Genomic DNA, 25,194 nt, shown 5'->3' with positions numbered 1-25,194 from the left:
AATAATTTCCAATCATAGAAATACTTAAACGATTAGTTAATAAAGTAAACTATAACGGAGACAATTTAGGGTTAAAAATTATAAAAAAAAGTTTACACTATTCGTTATTAAATACGCCTTTTCTTTAATTATACCCTCTAAATATTCAATATCGCTATTTTAAATGTAGGTATTAAATATTAAAAACTCGAAAACAATAAAGCGTATAACTAATTTATCCCTAACGTATTAACTATTAAATTCCTTATTATATTCGATGTATTTAACTTTAACATTATACTAGTAATTAACTATATAATAACTGAAAAAAGTCCTTTAACAATATATTTAATTCGTTTATTGGCTATATAAACGTCCTAAACGAACCCAATCTACTAATAAGTAATAAATATAACGTACTTAAACCCTTCTTTCCCTTCTTTATAATCGAAGAAATTAATAGCGATATATTCTTCTAAATTAAACCCTCAGTCGTATACTTTTTATTTAATTTATCGTTTAATTTTTAAAATACCGTACGCGTCGTATTAATAGGTAGCGGGGCTTCTAAATCTAGCGCCTTCAACGTTATATAAATATTTAAAGATTTAAGAACTATAATAACCAAATTATCTATACAGAATTTCGCAAGTATTTTATATATATAACGGCTGGTAAAAGAATTAAAGCAATTTTAATAAATAAAGAAAGCAGCGTGGTTAAAAGAGAAGGGTAGGTATTTAAAGACCGTTTAGTAATATATTTTCTAAAGGAAATGAAAAAGTAAACCGTTTAGCCGACAGAGGTAATTATTAGGGGGTTTATAATCCTAATAAAAACTTTACTTTTAAAGTAAACGTAATAATATAAAATTTATAGTAAAATTAAAGTAGAAAGCTACCTCTTCTAACCATAGCTTTAAAATTCCTCTTTCTCCTTATATTTTTATATTTATAATCCTAAAACCTTTAATAAGTATTAAAAAATTTCTAGCCCAAACGCAATCCTTTAAAAACGCTATTTAAAATAATAAAAAATAACTAATTTCGTTGAAAATATAAATAGAAGCCCTAGAATCGAAAATTATAGAATTCTTAAGCGGGTAAATATTACCTTCACTATTATTCGCATTAAAAATACTTTATTTAACGAAAAATATTAAATTATAAATATTAATTTTTTATTTCCTTTATTATCACAACGTAATAATTTACATAAAAGTAATAAAGCAGTTCCGCATTTAATTCCTAACCTTCTCAACTTCTTCATTAATTTTAGGATATTTTCAAAGTTTTTATTAATAAACTTCTAAATAGGGCCGCTTAATTTCTATTTAAAAATATCCTTAATTTTAAATATTAAATACTAATAGCGCGTTATTAAGTAAGGGCTTTGTTCGTAAACTTTATAAAGCGGCGTAATACTTCCTCTCTTTTTCGGCCGTAAAGAATTTCTCGCATTTTTATCTACGCTATATTTCTTCCTTACATTTACTTTCCGCTTCTTTTTATAATTAAAATTAAGAGCATCCTCCTTATTAAATACAAATTCTTACTAACCAAAGCAGCTAATACCCCAAGCGCTACACACTATAACCTTTTTAAAATTAATTAATAATATAGTATATTCTAATATATTAACCCTTTTAAAATTAGCAGATACGTCCTTATATTTTAAAAATATATTTTCGAATTTATTATTAAATTTCTAACAGTTATTAACTTAAATAAATTTGTATTTATAAACTATATTAATGAAGTTAGTAAATTATAAAGTAGGAGAAATTACTTTATTAACTCCAAATCGCCTACCGCTAATAATAAGGATTTTCTAATTAGATAATTACCTTTTAAAGTTTTTAAATTGCTTTTTTATAATTTCTTTAATAATAGTTTAATAATTTCCATAGGCTTTAACGATTTAATCGATAGGGCAATAGTTAAATTAATTTTTAATTTCTTTAAACTAATCGCGGGTAGATTTATTCTATTTATTGAAGGTATCGGCATAATAGGACGTAATATAAATATTTATTTAATTACGAATTTAGGTATTAGCGTTGTAGAAGTCTTTTTAATATTTATAGCGAATATTATATATATTATTAATTTAATCGTACGCTATTTTCCTCATAATTATTAAATTAATAGAAGGGTTAATAATTATATCCCTCCTAATATCCTATTCGGTATAATATTTATTATCTTCTTTTTCTTCGTCTTCTTTTTCCAAATTTCCTTCCTCATTATTTTTGTTAGCGCTGGCGGCGGCTTTTTCTTAGAATTAAGTAGCCGTAGTAGCTTCGGTAATAGTACTATTCGTATTAGTAACTGTAGTAGTAGTAATAATTATCGCAATTATAATTATAACCTTCTTAATCCAGATTCTTCTATTAAATTTGACGAACTCCTTCTTTACCGCCAAAAGGCGGTCCTTTATTTGCTTAATAAGGAAAAAATCTTCCGGCTTAAGGGGTAAAACCCTTTAAATTATAAATCTTCCCTTGAGTAGCTAATTGCTAAAGTCCTAATTACTACCAGCGAGTCTTTTGAAAGTTTTATACCAATTAGGCCAATTGGAAGAGGTAATGAGGATGATTGTGATAGCCTTATTGGTAGATTCTTTTAATAGAAATATAGCTAATATTATTAGTTTCGTAGAGATATTACTTCTAATCGATAATCGTAGCGTTAATTATAAATACGTAAATTAGATTATTAATTGTCAGATACAACTATATAGAATTGATTGATTGAAGAGTGTGTATATCCGCTTTGAGCTGTGTATAATAGAGGGTATGGAGGGTGCTGGGGTAACCCAGATATGCCCAGAAATTAGGTAATATTAGGGGGCTGGGCAGTTAACCTATATAGAGTTTAGCTAGAATCCCAGAAATCCACCCTCTACTCTGACAGCAGGCATGTCGCACCGGATGTTTTAGCGCCCCGTGCGTACCTGGTCTTCCACTTCGGTGCCATTTCCACTTCTCGGTCATGTCATCTTTCCGTTTCCCTGTGCTTGGGTTCATCGTCGATCAGATCTCAACTTCAATCTCACCACACCCACTTGATAACTCCGCCGCTTACATATCTCAAAGACGGCTTTCTGCACCATCTTTTTCCATCAACATAACGCACCCATCAATCTGGCATTTCCTTACCCCATCTTGACCCAATCGATATCGCTGCCCTGCATTGGACTTCGCGCTGTGATTGAACATAAACTGGGGGTAACCTAACCTCAGCCGAGTAACCCAAGTGGGCTGCCCGACCGGGACCCGACCGGACTGGGGCATCAAGACGCACGCACTCTCAGGGCAATCCAGGGCATCATGCGCCGACCCAGATGATTGAACGACGGCCGTCCCGGTGGACAACTCATCCTGCAGCAGGGACCCATCTGCAACTTCCGCTGCCTTCGACGACTTCCATTCGCTTTTACACTTCAACGTCGACCTATCGTCGCTCGCCAACCGCTTCTGTATGACATAGACCTCCGTCACTGTCGCATTCCGACTTTGCCTTCTGGAAGTCATTTCGAGTCGGCCGCCGCCATCGCCCGCCTTCCATCTCCGTTGAGGAGACGAGTTTGACGACGTTCCTTGGGTATTGGTCTTCGAGGTCTCAGTCCCTTCCCCCCTGGATCCTGGAACTCCCGTGGCTTGCGCAAGAACCTCGGATGCCGTCCCATGTTTTCCCTCTTTGCCAAAGTTTTGATTGTGCCGTTGTTTTGTAAACAGCGGGGGGTACGGGGGTCCCAGTAACTTGCATGGCCGCAACGCTCGTTCATGCACAGAATCTTCGTCCAGTGTTGCCCTTGAAGTTTCGCTGTAGCCTGCAAGATTGTTCGGTTGGCCTGGTTGGCTCTCACGCGCATCGCAGTCGCAGCGGCATCGCAGCACCCCGTACCTCTATGTACGCTACAGTACAACAGCCCCGGTCAAGCCTGAACCTCCGCGTTTGTCCCCCTGTCTCGAGATTCACAATTCTTCGTGTTTACTCTGTACATCCTCCAGCAAAGCGCTGTCTCTCCCAGTGCGGCTATCTGCTTTCCATCTCATCTCATATCACAGTAACATTGGGTACCGCGCCCGCGGCTGTTGCTTCATACCAGGTCGACTGCTGTCCACTGACGTTAGCGCCCAATCGAACCCCCCAACCCAGGTTGCCCGTGGACGTCGACGGAGCCAAAACTCAAAAAGGCACAGGGCGCTGGAAAACGGGGCGTCTGACGTCGCAGGGTCTTGTGGGGGCCCACCTTCAAGCAGGAACAGCTGGAGAGGTACCGGGTACCTTGCAAAGGCACTGGGGCAACCAGGACCTGCTTTACCTAGTTCGTGGTTAGCCTGTTTTCGGCGCTGGTTTGCCGGGTCTGCTGGGGCTTCCTCTCTGCTGGATACTCGCAAGTTTTGCGCTGCGCATACTTATCAAAATCCAACAGGTGGTCCGTTCACACCGCCCCGTGTCTCTTGTTAAAGAAGCAAAGGGGTCCTCTTTGGATGGTCCCACGCGTCCCAGTGACCCGTCGACCAACCTCTGTTTCCCCTGCAGCAACCCGGGCTTACAGGTACCAGTGACTACTGGCCCTCTCCGGCTTGTTGGCGACGGCGATTGCGACCTGATTGCGACTGCGACTGCGCGCGCCACATCAATCGGTAAACACCTTGAAAAAGACCCAACACTGGACTCTTTGAGCCCTCCGTCTCCATCCTTGAGCCTCAACTTTTTTTTTCCCTCACACGCCTCACTCCTTTGCTAACCATTGCCGCCGTCAAGCCCCTAATTGGCCCGTTCTTGTGGACAGATTGCTACCTTGGTGGCCTCCCTCCGACCTAGTACATTTTGCTCTTCTGTGTGATATTGGTGAGTTTTCATCCAGTCAACGCATGAAGCATGCCAAGGTTGATGAGTTCTAAACAAAGCTACAGTGCCCAAGTTCAGCTTTACAAAGACTATATCTGATTGACAGTCTTCCGCCGAAACTCTTGAGCGAAGCACTTCATTCATCTCAGCGCTCGTACACCAACTTTCCCAATGCAAGATTTTGTGCCGGGGCCAACATAGTATTCACCACTGACGCAACACACGAATCGAATTATCTCGGCAGTCCCTCGTTTAACTTATCATCTTCATTGGACCAATTTGCCTCCCTCAGGTAGCGAAGGGACAACTCGTCAACATACCGCAGGAGTTCACCACCATTTTCATTCTCGGACACCATTCGACTCCTGTCAGTTGGACTACTGGATTCGTTACTTTTGGCGCCTGAATTCATCCTAGGGAAAAGATCAGTCGAATCGATCGCGAAATTTTTGACTTCATGGCTTCCTCGGAGATCGACCAAAAATTTCTTGGCAAGCTTGCCCGGCTAGTCGAGAATGAAAACCCCCTGCTTTCCTCCGTCCTGTTCAAAATTCTAGGACTTTCGATAAACCTCTCGAGCCAGCTCATCACCGCACGAAAACAGCGCCGACAAGACGGAAGCTCAGCAAATCCCCCACTAGACCTTCATCTTCACATCATCTGGTTGTCACGGGAGGGGTTACTACTGCTCGATCAATATGTCCTGCCATCGGCGACGCTAAAGAAGAATGTCGAACTCAAAATCCTAGCATACAAGCTGCTAGCTTCGTTCTATCACATTATCGTCTTGTTTCACAACACTCCACCTGTTACGACGATAGGAACCAACACCCCGGAAGGCCAGTCAACAACCAGTGTAGTGAACGGCATCGACAAGGGAAAGGGGGTAGAAAAAGGCAATGGCACATACGGTCACGGTGCTTCAAAGTCGATATCTGAAGGGGGGCCCGTTGGCCCACCTCCAGGTTTTGGTCCACAACCACCCACAGCCTTCCTCATGAAGCCCGGGGACTACCTACCACTGGCCCAGCAATGCTTCAAGGAAGCTATCCAGCTCGCGGAACAGCATCTTTGGGGATCACATTCGCTACGGCTTTCGGTCAAGACGGAATATGCAGCATTCCTGTATGAATGCGTTCACGATGCCGAGGCTAGCCGAAAACTCGCAAAGGAAACCATCTCGGAGGTGTATGAGGCCACGGAAGGCATCGACAACGACATGTTCAACGACGCGTGTGAGCTCGTCACAGTCCTCGGGAAAATGATGAAGCGCGGTTTGGGGTCGAATAATACTCTTCGAAAAACGTCGAATCCTGGCTCGCAGGGGACACCCAGGATCGAACAAACAGAAGCCCAGGCACCCGTCACAGCTCCACCAGGGATGATATGACGAGAGAACTCGACATTGGTTACTTTCCACTCTGTCGGCAGCGCTCTGGAAGGAGGACCCAAGTCCAGATGTCAGAGAGAAAGCCGTTGAGGATGCCCATCACCACGGAAGCCAGGCACGATCAAGCACCGTCCGATCGCAGGGGTATGCCAACAGACTGAAACGTCCAGAAACCTGGCTCAATGCATCAATCACCGAGCAGCACGAACAACTTCGGATCCCGGATGTCGATCTTGCACTATGACATCATCACCTATATACTATGTATATCAGCCTTTTGTTGTTATATATGCCGATTAATACGCTTCATCTGGACCCACGGCCTTCTATATTACACGACATATAACCATCGTCCGAGTATCAGAAAGCCATGCCGTTTTCGACATACGAGTTCGAGCGCAACTTCTCTTCTATCTTGCAGTTTTTGGAGTTAGAGCGTGATCGCCTTTGGTCGCTATACAACGAACATCATGTCATGTCACTTACGGTCCAATCATATTCTTGTTTTTTTTTTGGTATAGTCATTGCATTCTTTTGCTTCTCTCAGTTCGATACCCAAACGCGTCCGCGTTTCGACCGATGGTGTCTTCTTTTTGTGGCTTTTTGCGTTGATATCTATCTGTTTTGGGTGGCCCCGGAAAATCGGTTTGATGGGTGGTTGTTTTTGGATATCTCATGCAGCTGTAGTTCGCTGCCAACATAACTGTAACTGTGTAAATACTATTGAAAGATCGTCGACAGATGATGGATCCCGTTATAAGAATGAAGAAAGCATGGTTCGGTTAAGAAGGTGCGATTGTGCGAGGAAGTTCAGCCATTGTAACCCAAAGAGTGAACGATAAGCATAGTACTAATTGATAACCAGAAATGCCTTTTGCCAAAAGGTGAAAGTGGGGATTGCGATCCTGGTGAAACGGAGCGTCCGAGGGGAAAACAAAACAAAAAAAAGACGTTGTCGAAGAGTACTGAGGAACGTGAACCTCGACCAACCCAAGCATATGCTCTGTTACGGCACAGATCAAATACGCTGTATAGAAGACACCTCTGTAACCGAATGAAACACATTCTCTCAGGCACAGTTCTTCCGTAGCATCAATACCCCGTGGGGAATGTTGGTGCCCTCGTGTAAACAAAGAAAAAAGGGGTGACCCTCGACCAAACGAGGGAGCACATCTGGGTTAGGGTTGATTACTAACCGCTCTTCAAATGCTTGGCACTCGGCATAACATTGAGTGGCGGCTGGCAACTGAAACGTTCCCGTCCTGCAGTCGAGCCTTCCTTTCCAGATCATCAACTCTCCAACAACAACAACACAACCTCGAAAAGTCGAACTCGACAACTTTCGCTTCCCGTCATCCAAGCAACCCATCATCTCCGTCGCATAACCAACCTCGACCCAACTTGGCATCCAAACCGTCATCCGCCGCATCTCCCACCGAGCGAAACCTTCCCTTCCACCCACCAAAACCACACCACCAAACCAAAACCACCCGCCCGACTCGCGCGCAGCGAGCCCATCACCCCCTCACGATGCCCAAAGCAGAAGTCGGCTCCGCCAAATACCTCGCCAACAAGATGAAGTCGCGCGGCCTCAACCGTTTACGATGGTACTGCCAGCTCTGCGAGAAATCCTGCCGCGACGAAAACGGGTACAAGATGCACTGCCAATCGCCGTCGCACACGGCCAAAGCGCTCGAGGCGGGTACCAACTTTAAAGGTGTACAAGACACCTTTTCGGATCAATTCCTCAAGGATTTTGTTTCCCAATTAAAAACCAGTCATGGAGAAAAAGAAATCCACATCAATAAGTTTTATCAAGAGGTGATTGCGCGCAAGGATCATGTGCATTTGAATGCGACCAAGTGGCATTCCCTTACCGAGTTTGCAAAGTATCTGGGCAGGGAGGGGGTGTGTAGGGTGGAGGAGAAGGAGGGCGAGGGACTGTTTGTGGCGTGGATTGATGATAGCCCCGAGGCGATGGAACGGAGGGAGAAGGTGAGGCGGAAGGAGATGATGGATAAGGGGGATGAGGAGAGGGAGATGAAGGTGTTGAGGGAGCAGATTAGGAGGGCGCAAAAAGAAGCCGAAGCGAGAGGGGTCAAGTTTGATGCGGAGGCTGCGGAGGAGGAGGAGAGGAAGGAGTTGAAGAGGAGGGAGGGGGAGAAGATTAAGTTGAGCTTTGGGAAACCGGCTGTAGCAAAGAAAGAGGAGTCGGGGTCGGGGTCGGGGTCGGGTGAGGAGGGTTCGACATCGGCGACGACGACGCCAACACCGGGTGGAGGGGATGGATCGGCTGTTGCTGCGGAGGAGAAGAAGGATACCGCGACGCCACCTTCGACGACGGATGGTGTAAGTTCAGAGCCGGCAAAGGTGGACGCGAGCACAAAGGGCGAGGAGGCTGCCAAGACGACGGCAGAGGAAAACAAACCTGCGACCGACTCGAATTCTGCTCCTGCTGCTGCCGCTGCTGCTCCTAAGCCGGTATCAATGAAGTTCGGCATGAAGCCCCAACCGAAGAATGTCTTCAAGAATGCGTTTGCTGGAGCTCCCAAGAAGGTTATGGCTGCTCCGCCCAAGAAGATGAGCGAGGCCGAGAGGATAATGAAGGAGGAGTTGGAGCGCAAGAGGGCTCGTGAGGAGAAGGGTGGGAACCTTCCCAACAAGAAGCCACGCTTTCAGTTTTAACCTACTGTGTGTAGTTTCTTGTGGGGTACCGGTTAGGGTGTTTTTCTATGGTTTAGCAATATTTCGGCACATGCTATAGGCGTTTTCGGCGTGATGGGAGATTCTGTAAAGAGATACCACATTGCATTGGGAGGTTTTCGTAAAATGGATCCATAGCTGATGAATAACTCTTCCGTATGGGATAGCTAATGATAAACTCATCCGTATGAGTGAGTGTTGTAACCCGCTTTAAAGTATAATAATAGCCATGGGTGAATCATGCAAAACTCAAAATGGCCGCTATCCTGCTGTCTAGACCACGCCCTTTAAACCAGCCTTAACGCCTTGAACTCCTGTTGCCTTCTCTTGTAACAGGCATTTCGCTCCTGTGTTGTCTGTGGACGATCTATTATCGGTCCTTCTTCCTTCTTTCCTATCGATCCCCTTTCCTTCTTTCTTGTCGGCCCCCTTTCCTTCTTGTTCATCCAACAAGGCTTCTTGCACCACAGCTTCGAGTTTCTAGTCCGCCTCCGTCGCACTGCCATCGCGCCTGCTCCAAGTTAGCTTCCGGTTGTGCCCCCAAAACACAACGATCATAGCCTGCTTCGCCAGACTATACGGAAGTAAGCAGGAAACTTACGGAATATACTGGATGCCGTCATCCTCCAGCGTAGTGCGGACGTCATCCGGCAACTGGCCCGACACCTTGGTGGCATATACACCCTTCACATAACCGTCCAGCCTCTGCCACTTCGCCACCCACGACTTTTGGGGGTTCGCAATGGTGATGATTCCCTCGAAAACTTGCGACGTGCAGCTGTCGATCTGATCCGGCGAGCCCTGGAGATGGAGGAAGTCTTCGCAGTTGGGGCATCCTTCGTCACGGAAGCGCTGTTGACACAAACAAGAAGGTTAGTAACCTAACTATAGAGAGGCTAGGGGAGGAGAAGAAGGGAGGGGGCTCGTCTTACAGCATAGGTCATAACGATAGAGCAGACCATGCAGGCACGAAGGTAGCGCTGCTGGCCGGGGGCGACGTAGTTCTCCGACATTTTGTGGTAGAACTGTAGAGACGGCGGTGTTACTGATGAATTTGCGAGCGGAAACCGATACTTTTTTTGGTCGTGACCTGATGGAGTTATGAATAGTTGAGCGAGTGAATATTACTGGAAAAGGACAGTTGACGGAGAGAGATGTTGTTAGGTATTTGGAGGAATGCATGTGAACATGTTCTTGGGGAAAGAAGATCGGCCGCCTCTCTTGCCTGCCGCAAGCTCCAGGTCTCAAAGCCAGGAGGGTTGTTGGTCTTGGCAGGCAAGGGTTGCACGGTCCAGTAGCTAGAGAAGCAGGAGAGAAGGTGGGAAAGGTGGGGGCCGAAGCTGGGGCCGATGGAGGTGGACAGTGGAGGTGGGACGCTGCCGTGCAGTTGGGCTGGCGCGGTCTCACAGTCACCCACAGTTCAACTATCAGCAAGCAGCAACTAGGTGGATGGCAGCTGTGCTTTTGGCCGAAGGGAGGAAAGTCAACTGCTGATACTGATAACTCTCCCGTCATTCTCGACACTTCCACTTCTTCCACTTCCTGTTTCGCTCAATCTCGATTCAACACGACGGAATCATCACATCTTCAGTTTGCTGCGCCATACACGACACCTGACAACGTCGTTCGAATTAACCACGACCAGCGCCTGGCGTAGCATGCAAAGCCCCTCGACTGTTAAACCACCTTCGATCCGAGCTCGGCCAATTACCCCGGAGAGTGGAAGATGAATTGATTGCACCCGGTGGAAGCATTGTTGAACAGGTGTAGCAGTAGCAGCAGCAGACCGCGCGGTACCTTAGCAGTGAACCACCTGACGACCCCGTCCGACCCCGACCCGACGACCACGGCGACCCCATCCCGTCACCAGCGCCAGCGATCGAACTAGGGAAAATGGGGAACAACCCCTCCACCTCCAGAGACTCCAAGACCCCGAATCCGCCATCCTCCTCCTCCTCTCAATCGCAGTCGCAGCACCAGTCGCAGGCTTCGATCCAAAATGACTCTGCCAGGGCAGTGAAGCGCGACACTAAGCACCCTATACCGGTCCAACATCAGCGAGTCGCTGCCCCTCCTGAGCCCTCCCTGACCCAGGCCCAGGGCACCGCCGTCCAGCCGCCCTCAACCTCCGCTCGTCCCAAGTCGCTGCACTCGCGAATGCCACCTTCTCAGAGCGGCTCGCCGGGCTCGTCGGTGCCTCCCAGCTCTGTCACCCCTACCCAACCTGTCGAAGTCAGACAGCCGAGACCCGAAGGCAGTCATGAGCCCGCGAAACCCGTAGCGGTGCCCGCTCCCAACCACGCCTCGTCGTGCTCACCTAGGTCGTCGGTGCGATCACCGCTATCAGAGAGATTGGATGCCTTTGAGACTGCGGCTATGCAGATGAGCAGTCTGCAAGATGTCTCGTATCTGACCAGGCCGCCACGACTACCTTTGCCGATCGAAGAAGAGGTCCACACGCCCGGATCGCCTATCATTGCCCCGACCGACATTGGGGTACCACTTGAGGACGCCGACACCTTTACTGCGCTCACCAGACGCTCTTCCAACTTGAGTAACAGCTCAACTCTGGATGAAGAAGACACGGAGGAGCTACGGGTGGACAAGACTAGACCGACTGTCCCCACTAGGCTCGAATGGCTCCGTGGCGGCGAGAAGGTGTACGTGACAGGCACCATTTTCCAATGGAACAGGAAGACACGACTACACCCTGTGTAAGTACCTTTTACGTCCCGACCAATCTCGCTCGGCCATTGATTAGCGCTTACTGACACCGTTACTCGCTAACAGTGAGGGCCGACCGGGTGTATTCGCTGCCACCATCAATATTCTTCCGGGGACACATCACGTTCGCTTCTTGGTTGACGGGCAGATGCAGACTTCGCCAGACTTGCCGACCACGGTGGACTTTGGCAACAACCTGGTCAACTACATCGAGGTCAGTCCTGATGATGTGGGGCGCGCCGCTGTCCAGGGAGCTGCTGCGAGCGCCGACAAGGATTCCCAGCAACCTACGGAGCCCAAGACCTCCGCGTCCCAGACGGAGGAAAGCAAGACACCTAGGGACCGACCTGTACCTCCGGCGGAGCTATTTGAGAACAAGATCCCACAATATCTACTCGACTTCGACGCGCCTGAGGAAAGTCCACCTTACCTGAGTGCTGTCAACGCCATCGAGAAACTCCCTACGCCGCCTGCGCTTCCTGGCTTCCTCGGCAAGCCCATTCTCAATGCGGCCACCTTGATCAAGGATGACAACAGCGTTCTGAACATGCCCAATCATACCGTTCTTAACCATCTAGCTACTAGCAGTATTAAGAATAATATTCTGGCTGTTTCGGCTACGACGAGATATAAGAACAAGGTTTGTCTTCCAGTGTTTCACTGCCTTTTCTTGGCACATGGTCACCAATGCTAACGGACTCCACAGTATGTGACGACCATCATGTACAAGCCAACAACCACAGAAGGTATTTGAGTTTGGGAAGGTTAGTAGACAGGACTGGGACCAGATGGCTGGTGGCTACCACACTAGACGAACAGCGCAAGTCATCAGTAAAAGAGCGGTGCAAAATGAACCGCCTGGTATGACCTATTCTATACGTGTCTACGAGTAATGTTTGTACGACGCTGTAGCGATGACCAGGGCACTTTATGTAAGCGGGCGCAAACTGTTGTCAGCGAACTGTCCTTGGGGATTCTGCTCCAGTAAAGGAGGCATCGAGGGACAGCAAGAGGCGCACGTAGAGTGGCTTCCGTAGATGGAGTAAAGGTTATAGGATTGGGGGTATCATCGTAATGGTCATCTTCATCTTCGTCTCCTTCCTTGTCATTAGTCCCTCCACTTGACGAAGACTTCGTCGGTTCTGAAGCGTTGTGTACATGTGCTTTCCTCAAGCGGCGTCCGAAAGCCTGTCTCGTAGGCCAATAGACCAGCGTGAGCAATCATGATGCCGTTATCGATGCAGAAACGTTCGTCAGTCGCGTAGACACTTCCGCCTCGCTCCGCCGCCATTGCGCCCATCATCTCCTGTAGCCGCTCGTTGCAACCGACACCGCCAACAATGAGAACCTGGTTGCTACCGACGTGCGCCATAGCCCGCTCCGTGATCTCGACAAGCATAGCAAACACCGTTTCCTGCAAGCTGAAGCACAAATCCGCGGGTGTAAACGGTTCACCGTCAGGACCCGGCTCGCCCGCCTTCATCTGCGCCGCCAAGTCATCGGCCCGCCCCAGGATTCCGCTGAACGAGCAATCCATTCCCTTGACCGCGTACGGCAAGTCCAAAAGCACTCGCCCCCCTTGCTTGGCCAGCTGCTCAATGTTGTAACCCGGCGCCGGGTCGTTGCTGATCTCCAGCGTGCGCGCGAACCGGTCCAGACAGTTGCCAACCGCAATGTCCAGCGTCTCCCCGAAAATCCGGTACCGCTGCTCCGCGTACGCAATCACCTGCGTGTTGCCCCCGCTCACGTACAGCACCACCGGGTTCGACGCCCCCGTTATCGCCCGCCCCATCTCGATGTGGCCCACGCAGTGGTTCACGCCCACCAATTCTTTTCCCCAAAGCAGCGCCAGCGTGCGGGCGCCCACGGCCACCGACGTTAGGGGCCCGCCCATGCCCGGTCCCTTGGTGTAGCAGATGCAGTCGATTTCGGAGATGGAGACCCCCGAAGCGGCGAGAGCTTTCTTGGCTACGCGAACAAAGTAGGCGCGGTGGTGTCGGGCTGTGTCCTTTGGAAGGAAACCGGTGCCGGGCGGAGAGACGAAGGTGTCGCGCACGTTGGAGAGGACGATGGCTTCGCCGGTTACGGGGTCGTGCGCGATGATGCCGATGCCGAGCTTGTTGGCGGAGCCTTCGCATCCGAGGGCGATGCGGCGGCCTTTGGCGTCGGGCATTGTTGGGAGTTGGGGTTGGGGCTTTGAGGAGATCGAGGGAGGGAGGGAGGGGGTTTCGGTTGGTTGGTTGGTTGGGAGCCGTTTCTTTGTGTCAAATAACTCGTATGGGTATTTCTTTGGTGATGGTTATCGAGGACCTTGATATCCTTCGATTGTTGATTGGCGTCGCGTCGCGTACTGGATAGGATGGATGGATGTTGTCAGTGCCACAAATCCAATGCCAGATGTCAGATGGAGAAAGTGATAATGGAGGGGCACCATTTTAGAGTGGAGAAATTTTTCGTCGCGTCTGTGAAAAGGCTAGGCGCGCCAGAGTGATCAAGGTGACGAAACTCGAGATCGGGATGAAAGAGAATGTTCGGATTTTTCCAGCGGGCTGATACCAAGTCTCTCAAGACCAGTTGATGGCTTGACCACTTTCAGCGACATTTCGGAAGCCATCCTCGCCCATCATTCCCTCTAGTACAACGGCTTCATGATGGGAATCGGCAATGGGATTTCGTCAGAGATCCCTGGAATCGATGAGGGGTTCAAGGAATTGTGGGACCCCGCAGCCGCGCTTGAGAGTGACAGTCTTGTGCACTGTGGGACTTTTATGTCCCTTTGGGAGAGTGAGATGCGCAATGCAATGTTATGTAAGGCAGGTACGTAGCCTGGCTCGTGCGCTAGTAGCAGCGATTTACACACACCAGCCAGTCCCACAGCCGTAATGGCGCAACGCATGAGTTGGGGAAAAGACTCTAGAAGGTTGATTGTTTCTAGCTTCTTCACCATTACAGCAAGGGCGTGCAGATGAGCTTATGTACGTGAATTCTGACTTTGCTTTGGTAGCGCAAAAAGGCTCCGAAAGGTTCGGGGTCTGTGGCATGGCGAGGCCGCGAGACTGGGCTTGGGGCTCTCTGCACGGGACCCCACTGCACCGAGAATCAATTCTCCCAGCCAAGCGCAGCCGTGCAACCATCTTCCATCCTCCGAGCCTGTATCACCCAACACCTCACCTTGTTGCCGCCAAACCCAAACCTCTTAACCGCACGGCCTTACCTGCGTCTTGCAACAACCCAGTCGACCTTCTCCTTGAAATCCCTCTCGAGCATCCTTTACTGCAATTTCTCCGGCAGACATGGCCGCTTGCAAGCTCTCGAGCTCACGGTGCCGTCTGGGCTGGATTCGAGGCCGTGAATTCAGCAACCGCCCCAAGTCTGTGGGAATGGAGATGGCTGTTTTCACTCTTCAGGTGCGTTTCCTAGGTTCTGCTGGCTTCAAAAACTTGCTTCAGACAACTCGATGCCTCGAACAATCTGTCTGATTTGGACTTGATATGCCCGGTACCTTTGTGGGTGAACCTAGGCTGACCAGAACTTTGCACCACAGGACCACCAAGCACCCACAGAAAGCTGGTGACTCGACACCTCCACTCTTTCTTTCACCTTCTTCGGATACCGTTTCTTCTTCTACCCTCCCGGTCCTTAGGAAATACTGTCGTGGGCTGCGGGCTCCCTGGTCCAGAGTCACGAACCTCGCTCCAAGGCAGCAAGCTGGTCTCCAACCAGCCATTGCCGCTCGGAGGTTCTCACCAGATCCCGCACTGGAGCGCCCTCAAATTCTTCAGCTCGAGCCGTCAACCATACCAACTTGCAACATACGTATTTCCGGAGCGTAATGTTGCCTCTCGCAAGGCATCTTCCGTTCCGTGGTATCGGTGATCAGCAGTCCTGTCAGCAGCCAGGGTCCTGCACCACAGGAGCAGCGGTCTCGGCTCCGAAGCCAAGCAACGGAAGACTCGACCTCCAAGCCAGCATTGACGTCGAAACGGCCGGTCAATTTTTCTTTCTTCGAGTTTTCTCATTTTTCAGCTTTTTTCACCTATTACGTACTTCGCGAGACCTATTTCTTCGAGGCGTCTCCACTCTTTTATCACCAAGCACGCTGCACGGCACTCCGAAAGCCAAAGGGGCTACCCCCGTCTCTACGCTAAGCAGCGACCCGGCCCACCAGGGGCACGAGGGAACGCCTTTTCTCTCTCGACACTTATGTCGTCCTCCCAACTTCCTGTCCTCTTGCGAAGCCTCTTGTGTCGGACCGCAGATCGATTGCTGGTTCCCCATCGGCCCACCCGGTTCGCAAATTCTCGCATGCCTCCGACCGATTCGCACATCAGCCCAGGACAGCACCGTGTGTTACCTAAGCACAAATGTGGCACATGCATACGCTCGCAGCACCTTTCTCGGGACCACCGATGACCAAACGCTCGGAACATCTCTGAGATCATTCTTGCTTTTCGCTGGCAACACCTTCCGAACGCACACCCGCCATACTCGGGCTACAAGACTTCAGCAGCCCTCGAGTCTTTCGATCAGCACAAACGCCTTGACAGACATCGAGGTCAACCTCCACGCTTACCGGCCTTTGTTGGACCATTACCACCTTGGTGGTCCAGTCACTCGGCACAACACAACACCGCGAGAAGCAACTGATGGGAGCCAGAAGTGGTGTTTTACTGCTTTGGTATTTCATTATTGTTGTTGCTGTAAAGCATCTCGCGTGTCTCAGCTGTCCGCCGCCGTCTACGCGATATCAGTACGACTACTTGTTTACATATATACATGAGTCGTTCCCCACTTCGCCAAATCTACACAAAAGCCGCAGCCCAAACGCCTCGCCCCGGCCAGGTCCTTCTCTTTAGCCCTGGCCCCATATCGCTAAATGCATCAATCGAGAGTTGAGGGGTATACACAGCAGCGGTCTTCCGAATTTTCTTCGGCTGCTCGACCACCCGCCCGCGAAAAAAGCCAAACGATATCTGAAAAAGATGACAACACAACACTCCGACAAACGCCGATATTATGACACCGGTTGAGCCTGTGGCTGCGGTTGCGGCTGCGGTTGTACGACTGGTTGTTGTGGTAGAGGTAGAGGTAGAGGTTGTGATTGATTTGGTTGAGGTTGTGGTTGCGGTTGTGGTTGCGGTTGTGGTTGCCCAGGAGCAAAAGAAGACTGGGCAAGTTGTTGTGGGATGGGGCCCGGAGGGATGAACTGCCGATTGATGACCGGTGGGGGTGGTCGTGTGACCGTCTGAAGTGGAATCGAAGCACGGTACCTCAATGCCTTTGTGTCAAAGGGGTCCAGCATATACACCGGCGCGTCATCCTCGTCATCAGACGACTGATCATATTTCCAGCGATCCGACTGCTCTTCGCTGAGCTCTCGGGCTGGGCTGGGCAAACCACGGCGGTCGATCCACAACCTGTTCAACCGGCCGATACGACGACGATACGAGGGCGGATGTGCCAATGACTGTTCGTCTTGGGCAACGCCCCTGAATTTCACTGGGGGTGGTGGGTTGGGTTTGGGCTTGTCAAGATCCATCGGAGTGGGCTCATCCATGGATCCTGAGGATGCAGACGCTGGTGGTGTCATGAGATACTGCGTCTTGGCAGGTCTGAAGCCCAAATCTTGCCTTGGGCCCTGAACGGGAGACAGCGGCTTGCCAGTGAGATCGACATAGTTCTTGTTCCAGTCGATATGGTTCTGGATCTTCTTCTCGATCTCGATGATGAGCTCCGCATTCTTCTCGGCAAGGCGATCTGATAGTTGGACAAGATCTGACTCGGCGGGACGGCCATCGGGGCGCACAGGCATACGGATCTGGGGAGGTGGAGGGGGTCGTTGAGCTGAGGGTGCCTCCGGAGCCTTTCTTTTTTGCGGCTGTTGTGAGGCGTTAGCATCGGCTGAGGTAAGTCTTGCACATCTTGCCGTTTGACTAACCTTCTGGTTTACTAGATCCTCGTCGCCCGTCCTGATGCCTAGTCGGAGCTTCTGCTCCTTGATGATGGCTCGTTGGTCGAAGATGGCTCGTTCTACCTTGAGCATATCTGCCTTGAGCAGTTCCCGGTTATGGGCTGCCAGGATGAGTTGACGACCTTCCTCAAGCTCCTTCCGCAGCCGCTTGAGTTTGTCTGCACTCTGGACATCTCTTGCCCTCGTTTTGCGAGTTTGACGGATCTCTCTTCGGCGGAAGCAGACATAGGGGTCAAGCTCGTCGCTTTCCGCATGTGTCTCGAATTTGAGTGTAGGGTTGAGCGGTTTGTTTAGGCCGATTTCGCGGCGCGACTTCCAGTACTGATATATCTGCTTGGCATGGGCCATGACCTTTGTGCTGTCTAACGGCTCCAGTCCTCGCAACATCTCCTGGTAGGATGGCACTGTCTGGTCTATGGCCGAGAAAGGCGTTATGCTTGCCGCCATGTCCTCATACACGTCCATGATCCTCTCGAAATCATCTTCGGAGAGACGAGCGGACGGTGTCAGTTTCAGGTTGTAAGACTTGAGGAACGTCTCATCGTCCTCGGTCATGTCATACATGCAACTGATGCATTCTTCTACCGTTTGGGAGAAACGGATATACGTGGATGTCTTGGCGACCTTTTGAGGGTAGAACTGGTCGTAATCTAGTTCACTCTGTTGTGGAGGGGGGACAGGAATCTCCTGGTCGGCGGCGACTCCTGCCCCCTTGAGGACAGCCTGAAGATGGTATTCCTGGTTACAGAAAGGGTAAGGTCAGCACCAGTGACATGAATGTGTGCATGGGTAGGTAAGGTGAGTTGGTGATGGAGGCATGTTGGAGGCGCGGCAAACGGTTGGCACGTGCACAGGCACGTGACCCCGGTCGCGATCAATCGGACATAGGTGTTCAACTCACATTTTCCTCGGCCTGTTCGACACCGGTGGCTATTTGGTTTTCGGAAGTGAGTGATTCATATTCGGAGGCTTCAATTTGATCCTCTCTGAGCACCGCAAGTTGTGTTTTGACACTCAGTTTCTTGTACCGAACCTTGCGGGTCGCCATGGTGAAGGTGTGAGAAATTGCGGCAGAAAGGCCTGGGGAAACCCCGACGAAATTTTTTTTATCTCATGCGGGATTGCATGCGAAATCGAACCGTCGAGTTTTTTGATGGAAAACTCGCGTCGTGGGTGATATTTTGATGGGCAAAATCTGGTCCCTCGATGGAGTGTCGTTGAGGTTTCGGCGCAGATTTTGCTGTTTTGGCGGCGGATTCGACGGCCAATGCACGGTCTTGGCGATTGGCTGGGCTCTGCTCTTGCGAAGCCTGAATGGCGGGGGGAGGGGTTGAATGGGGTGGTTTTGGGCGAAGTTTTGCTGGTCGCGCTGGCTTTGCTGGCTTTTCAGGGAGGGAACGTGAGCGTGCCCACTGCCCGGGCCGTCCATGGTCTGCGCGTCCACTCGCACCAGTCAACCACCACTGCCAGTGGCCACTGCACTGTTTGAAAGTTGGAAGCGCGGGCGCGCCTCACAACCCGACTCCAACCTCGACCGCCTGAAGCCCAGTTGCCAACCTGGAGACCAAAGGCAGTGCCAGCCCGCTCCGATAAGAGCAATATTGTCATGTAAGGTAAGGATTGGCGTGCAATCTTACAGAGATGCACCGCGGATTCAGCGATTCTGTTTTGATACCTGTTTTTGCTCGTTTTCATTATTACTATCAGAACCTTGTGGCTTTCGGTAGAATGACGATGCAAGCAACTTGAGCATTTGCTGGTCGTCATGGGCTCCTCGAATTGAGGCCATCAAGTGCTCAACCTGACAACACCTAACTTTGATAAATTAAAGTCTGATATCCTGCACCACTTGTTCATGGCATTGAAATCGCATTTGATATTCAACGACAACTTATGACCCATCTGAAGACTTAAGGCAGTTGACCTTTATAAATAATGCATCATAGCCAAATGAAGATGGATTCCGAGGTGCAAATCATATGCGCAGCACATGCGATGCATTCCCTTCAGAATCCCCAAAACGGTCAATGTTTTGTTTGGTTTACAACGAGGAGGCACGCGAACAGTCCCGACAGACATCAACCTTGACCGTCGAAAGGGGCAGCGTGTTGAAATGAATCAATCAATGGGCTGATGCGAAACGAGGAGAAGTGGCCCGTGCATCCCACTTTTTACCCCACCATCCACCGCATCGATCCTCGTGCCTGCCCCCACTGTCCGCCTGCCCAGCCGAGCCAAAGGCCGCGGCCCGCCTCTCCCTCTTTTGCCTCCAGTTCCAGTCAGTGACCGCCAAACCGAAGAGGGACCTGACTGCGGGACAGTGGCCGCCTGCCAAAACGTCTGCGGGCTGCCTGCTCTGCTGGTGTCAGCCCAGGAGTGGGTGAATGGGTGGCCCCCGCTGTTCGGTGAGGCAATCGAGCGCCGCACTGCAGCTAGTGACAGCCCGAGCTACCTGGACCTTGACCACTTGTCAACCACCACTGGCATCCCATCTCAGCCTTATTCCTGCCTTGTCCAGACCCTTATCGACCCGGAGTCGACCCCTAATTCCTCCAACTGGTGAATACCTCCTCCTTCACATTTTCCCTTTGCTGCTCAAGTGTTGACCCAATACGCAGTGCCCGAACTACTTCCTGAAGGAGCGACTACCGATACGGCCCATTCGCATTCGCTACCTATCTACCGCTTCAGCATCGCATCGCATCGCATCGTTGGGCACGCGCGCACATTGCTATCATCAGGAGGACGACAACCAGCGGTGGAAAGGAAACCCGAACAAGGCGAGAACTTGTCGACGATCCAACACCGCGATTTTTACACTGCCGTACATCTTTTATACCCAATAATACCAAATATCCGTCGGCCGAAAGAATCCAGCATACACAACACAAGCAGCAACCATGGGCAACACCACCAGCTCCGTCCTGGACAACATTGTCCAGGGATCCAACTGTACGTTTCGCTCAGCAGCTTCCCGGTGTCGGAACTTATCTATACTTCCCTCACTATATCCCGATCCTTGCAGTATCGGCGGCGGCTCACTATGACTGCTCTTTGCTACGACGAGGTTGCGGAGATATAGGGATATGCACATCGCATGTCGCTTTACATCAATAAGCGCTATGCGCTTTTCTAGCAAGCTCTTGTCATGATCACTTTACTAACAACCTTTTTCTACAGTCGACAGGGAAGAGGTTGACCGCTTACGCAAGAGGTTTATGAAGTTGGACAAGGCATGTTTCTACACCATCATTTCCGTGCTGCCATCTTATACACACCAACCGTTGTCGCAAGTCAGCGAATACAAACTCGAGCGGTCAAGATGGTGTTATTGTTGGAATACTTGGCTAACCGGCGGGATTTGGTCCAACAGGATAACTCGGGTACCATCGAGCGCGAAGAGTTCTTGAGCCTACCGCAAATATCGACGAATCCTCTTGCTACAAGGTTCGCTATATCCTAATCTTTGATATCTACCCTTGCCCAATTCTGCACATCGCATATCTTTGGGTTTTCGCGGGGCAAAGCTGTCTGGGCGCAATATACGACATCATCTGGAGTGTGAACAGGCGACTAACAGTTTGCGATGTTGGGAATATACAGAATGATTGCCATCTTCGATGAAGACGGTGGCGGCGACGTCGACTTCCAAGAATTCGTATCCGGTCTGAGCGCCTTCTCGAGCAAAGGCAACAAGGAGCAGAAGCTGCGGTTCGCCTTCAAGGTGTACGACATTGACCGTGACGGCTACATCAGCAACGGCGAGCTGTTCATCGTGCTGAAGATGATGGTGGGCAGCAACCTCAAGGACCAGCAGCTGCAGCAGATTGTCGACAAGACCATCATGGAGGCGGATCTGGACAAGGACGGCAAGATCAGCTTTGAGGAGTTCACCAAGATGGTGGAGAACACGGATGTCAGCATGAGCATGACTTTGGGTGAGTTACTCCTTTTAACTTCTTTCTGTCGGCTGAACACTTGCCTCTGTCGGGCACTTGCCTCTGTCGGGCCGTTTGGCTATTTATTCTGGCAGACCAAAAAGCTGACTGACAACGCCTTAACAGATCAATTCTAGTGTATTTCTCACACCAGGTTTGGCTTCTGATACCCCCTGAAAGTGGGAAGTTACTTTGTCACCTTCAGATCGTCGAGGGTTTCTGTGCTCGGTTTCTTTTGCAACTGGCAGGTGTATGTATAACCCACTTTTGTTTCCCGGTGGGATAAGCTGGAACAAGAAACGATGTGGAGGAGAAGGAGAGATACAAGCCTCCGCGCCCTTTGCGCTGTCAACTGAGGCGCTGGGTTGCTTGACGAAGAAACGAAGGAAACGGACATAACACAGGAATATCTAATAAAAGGCGCAACTTTTGACCCAAGCGAGTTTTTATCTGCTGTCCGGGCTGTTCGGTCGCGTTTGTAAGTGTGACCAATATCAGTGAACTTCACTTACTTTCGGGAAACAGTGCGATTAAGATCTTTATCGGCTGTCACCTCAACAACGATCATGCGAATCAGATTCTCAGATACCCCTTTTCTCTGCTATTCTCTGTTACCGAAGCCCTGGTATGCCGGATCCTGGACTCTCACGTACCCCCTGGTCTACGAACTTCGGTTGGTCAATTCAAGTTGGAGTGGCAAAACCAAGACCTACCTGATCGAAAATGGACAAGGAAAAGTTTTGCGCAGTTTATCGCGCATGAAACATGGGAGACGGACGGAGATGTCTCCCTCCCTTCGCCCACTTCCACACGATCATTTAGTCACTGCGTTCTCTGTCCCGTCCGAAACACATCAGCACGGTTCTCATACTGGATTACGGGCGACAGACATGGATGGGCATTCCACATCCACCCCCCTCTCCGCCCCGAGTCCGGTCCGAGTTCGATTAAAGTTCGGTTAGAGTCCGCAACCGTGTGCTTAAACAGTAGTGTGGGAGGATGGTACACTACAGTACCGTTCTAGTGTACCGTTCTGTTGGGAACTCACTTCCCTGTCCAAACCCAAGGCACAAGGGGCACAAGGGGCATGAGGGGCTGAAGGGGCTTTCGCGGTTCCGAACGTATGGGATGGATGGGGTGGGGTGGGATAAAAGCGAGAAGGGAGGGGGAATATGATTGAGGAGTACCGGTACTTGGAAAGAGGTGAGAGTTGAAGAGGGGGGGAGTATTAATACAGACAGATATCCAAGGTTCAGGGAGGGGGTGAGACGGCATCGATGGGGGCCCAGGATGTGACAATAGCAGCGAAGCAAGCGAAGTACGTGCCGGTACAGAGGTCGATGACAGAGAGTCTTAAGTATCGATACTTACAAGGTCTGGGAAAGATGACATCTTGCGTGTCAAGGATACTCGCGGTTTGACACATGGCACGAAGACACGAAGAAGCGAGGCAGTGACTGGGGAGACAGACGGGAGAGGCGGGATGGGCGTGAGGGCCGGGAGAAGGGGGTGAGGTCTTCTGTCTAGGGACACCTCCCCCTCTGGTGCGACGGTATGCTTGTAGTGACTTTGGTGGTATAACCACACTTTGTCACTGCTTGTCACTCACTACCTTGGCATGGAAATTGCAGGACTTGATGATGGGGAACCTCTACTAAGTTGAGTCACTCGCTGCTGGTCCTGGCCCTGGTAAAAATTCTGGTCCTGGTAATGCTTTGGGTAACTCTGGCCGGAGTGTTTAAACACCTACCAACCGGTGTCGGACACTAGACTTTTACAGAGCAGGGGGGGAAGAGAAGAGCATAGAGAACATGGAGCTGGGATTTGTAATGGTCGAGTTTGTCAGCTCGGGCTAGTCTGGTGGTGCGCGCGGGCATATGTGAAGATGTATGCTGCCTGTGGTGCTTAACGTCGGGCGCTCCCTAAGAGGAAGGCGTATTGCCAATTTCGCGATTTTCTACGGTAACTTATAGTGTAAGCAATGAGGGATCAGAAGCTGTAGAGCATTCGTTGAGAGAATGTCCAGGCGTGAAATAACGAGGGAGTGTACTACGGGCCTTTGGCTTACGTACATAGGTCCGTATTGAGGACAATGCAAACAGGAGAATGGGCTATAGGTCTAAAAAAAAAATAAAAAAAGATCAAAGAAGGTGGACACAACAACTACGCCGGGAAGGAAGCTTGTATGAGTGCTTCAGTCTACTTTTTGTGATCAAAAGCTAATGATGAAGACAACCTAATCACCCAATCACGGAGCTCCGATACTCATAGACGATAGTGAAAATAGCGGGTTGGTGACCTCGAGTGATCATATCAATCAAATGCACTATCAAGAGTAACACCGAGGTTGAAGAAACTGGAGTGCTGGGGGGTGCAGTTCAGTTCAGTTCCCAAGAGCCGAGGACTCAATAGTGATGAATTGACCAAGGACCGAAGCGTCGCGTACTGTATGTATATGTAGATAGTCGGTTGCGCCTTCCAAGTTTCAGAAGAGCATCACTGTAGCCGCGTGATGGAAATTCTTTACGAGTTCGACTGCTCTTTCCTTCCATTCCTGCCATCGGGAGGCAGTCGCTATCAATCCATTTTGTCTTTGACGGGCTAGGAAGGAACTACCGGCGTACAATGCCGTTGCAGTGAAATCCTTTCTATACAGTACGACCAGTGACCTCGTAATACGTGTACCATGATGAATGAGAACTTGAATGTACAAGTCCACCAGAAACAAAGTACGTACATGTTCGGATGTTTCTTTGCTACATAGTTCTCTCCAAAGAGAGCAACTTTCGGCTTCACAACCACACGTAGTCTGCGAGTTACGACCGAGTTACAGCTGAAATTTGTCCTCCTTCTTTTCATCCCAATATAACATGGCCATTACAGGTTTCATCTTGACCTGGATACATTGCTTAACACGCTGTTACCAAACACGAGAAAGACTCTTGATTACCCTTTCCAAGTAACCAAGGACCATCCATACAATGGCACTTGAGAAACAAATATCAAAATGTTTCCCACTCTCCCCCTTGATAAGCGAGTGACCGTAGGTAGAGAACTGGTCGGATCAGCCACAACCGATGAGAACCTGAACTCGAGTGTCTTATGTATGTTTTTTTCTTCCGTGTTGTCACCAAGACTCCGTCCTCGATCACTCTCCTATGTGGAGCAACAACACTCGTTATCTTGTATTGGCAGATACGCATCATCCCAGATGCCTGAAAATTACAGTAGATAGGTATCCAGACATCGTACACTCGTCCTGATTGAAGAATCTGAGTGCTAGGCAAATTGTGCCAGAGTGCCATTTGAAGCCTTGGACCAGTCACTTAGCGATGACTATATAGCATGTTGAGGAACTGCTGAGAATTAAAAAAAAAAAACTCTCCGAGCGACTAACGTCACACGTATAACTCCATCCAGCAGATAGATATGTTGATGGAACAAAACCAATGTTCATTGACTTCTTGCACATACTTCAAGTTAAATAACCCTATGACCACAACAAGCATATAATAGTATCCCAGGTATCAATCAGTGAGACCATGAAACGTCAGATCTACTAAGACCAAGTTTTTTGTTCTGACACATTAACCAGGAGATAATACCACCTAGCTTGACACATGTTTA

General features: G+C 49.6%; 8 protein-coding genes across 8 annotated transcripts; 5 read left to right on the top strand and 3 right to left on the bottom strand.

Moving 5' to 3' along the window:
• The first annotated feature begins 4,839 nt into the window (after positions 1-4,839).
• On the top strand, positions 4,840-6,416 carry B0H65DRAFT_106415 (14-3-3 domain-containing protein). Its single transcript, XM_062820495.1, has 2 exons — positions 4,840-4,841; positions 4,907-6,416. The coding sequence occupies exon 2, from the start codon at positions 5,299-5,301 to the stop codon at positions 6,229-6,231; it is 933 nt and encodes a 310-aa protein (XP_062684308.1). The 5' UTR covers positions 4,840-4,841; positions 4,907-5,298; the 3' UTR covers positions 6,232-6,416.
• Positions 6,417-7,452: 1,036 nt separating this feature from the next.
• On the top strand, positions 7,453-9,067 carry B0H65DRAFT_487898 (domain of Kin17 curved DNA-binding protein-domain-containing protein). The gene is made up of 2 exons (XM_062827707.1): positions 7,453-8,447; positions 8,586-9,067. The coding sequence occupies exons 1-2, from the start codon at positions 7,762-7,764 to the stop codon at positions 8,914-8,916; spliced, it is 1,017 nt and encodes a 338-aa protein (XP_062684307.1). The 5' UTR covers positions 7,453-7,761; the 3' UTR covers positions 8,917-9,067.
• B0H65DRAFT_456681 (transcription elongation factor spt-4) lies at positions 9,068-10,344 on the bottom strand. Its single transcript, XM_062826309.1, has 3 exons — positions 9,867-10,344; positions 9,536-9,786; positions 9,068-9,445 (listed from the first exon to the last, which is right to left on the bottom strand). Exons 1-3 carry the CDS (start codon positions 9,945-9,947, stop codon positions 9,415-9,417), a joined length of 363 nt encoding a protein of 120 aa, XP_062684306.1. The 5' UTR covers positions 9,948-10,344; the 3' UTR covers positions 9,068-9,414.
• A 294-nt stretch (positions 10,345-10,638) lies between these two features.
• On the top strand, positions 10,639-12,589 carry B0H65DRAFT_106366 (5'-AMP-activated protein kinase beta subunit, interation domain-containing protein). Its single transcript, XM_062820493.1, has 3 exons — positions 10,639-11,648; positions 11,725-12,298; positions 12,365-12,589. Exons 1-3 carry the CDS (start codon positions 10,828-10,830, stop codon positions 12,410-12,412), a joined length of 1,443 nt encoding a protein of 480 aa, XP_062684305.1. The 5' UTR covers positions 10,639-10,827; the 3' UTR covers positions 12,413-12,589.
• Positions 12,354-14,101, bottom strand: B0H65DRAFT_106371 (putative tRNA threonylcarbamoyladenosine biosynthesis protein kae-1). The gene is made up of 2 exons (XM_062820494.1): positions 14,090-14,101; positions 12,354-14,008 (listed from the first exon to the last, which is right to left on the bottom strand). Exon 2 carries the CDS (start codon positions 13,829-13,831, stop codon positions 12,767-12,769), a length of 1,065 nt encoding a protein of 354 aa, XP_062684304.1. The 5' UTR covers positions 13,832-14,008; positions 14,090-14,101; the 3' UTR covers positions 12,354-12,766.
• Positions 14,102-15,210: 1,109 nt separating this feature from the next.
• On the top strand, positions 15,211-16,555 carry B0H65DRAFT_106349 (uncharacterized protein). The gene has a single exon (XM_062820492.1). It carries the CDS (start codon positions 15,491-15,493, stop codon positions 16,436-16,438), a length of 948 nt encoding a protein of 315 aa, XP_062684303.1. The 5' UTR covers positions 15,211-15,490; the 3' UTR covers positions 16,439-16,555.
• Positions 16,556-18,846, bottom strand: B0H65DRAFT_106338 (enhancer of polycomb-like-domain-containing protein). Its single transcript, XM_062820491.1, has 3 exons — positions 18,531-18,846; positions 17,597-18,367; positions 16,556-17,536 (listed from the first exon to the last, which is right to left on the bottom strand). The coding sequence occupies exons 1-3, from the start codon at positions 18,675-18,677 to the stop codon at positions 16,673-16,675; spliced, it is 1,782 nt and encodes a 593-aa protein (XP_062684302.1). The 5' UTR covers positions 18,678-18,846; the 3' UTR covers positions 16,556-16,672.
• Positions 18,847-20,165: 1,319 nt separating this feature from the next.
• On the top strand, positions 20,166-22,086 carry B0H65DRAFT_456665 (calcineurin subunit B). Its single transcript, XM_062826308.1, has 5 exons — positions 20,166-20,581; positions 20,810-20,862; positions 21,003-21,076; positions 21,233-21,567; positions 21,694-22,086. Exons 1-5 carry the CDS (start codon positions 20,530-20,532, stop codon positions 21,702-21,704), a joined length of 525 nt encoding a protein of 174 aa, XP_062684301.1. The 5' UTR covers positions 20,166-20,529; the 3' UTR covers positions 21,705-22,086.
• Positions 22,087-25,194: the final 3,108 nt, after the last annotated feature.

Source organism: Neurospora tetraspora, assembly GCF_033439725.1.
Source record: "Neurospora tetraspora strain CBS 560.94 chromosome Unknown B0H65scaffold_2, whole genome shotgun sequence".
Lineage (NCBI taxonomy): Eukaryota > Fungi > Ascomycota > Sordariomycetes > Sordariales > Sordariaceae > Neurospora > Neurospora tetraspora.
The sequence above is the reverse complement of the archived record's forward strand: the minus strand, read 5'-3'. Positions and strand labels throughout refer to the sequence as shown.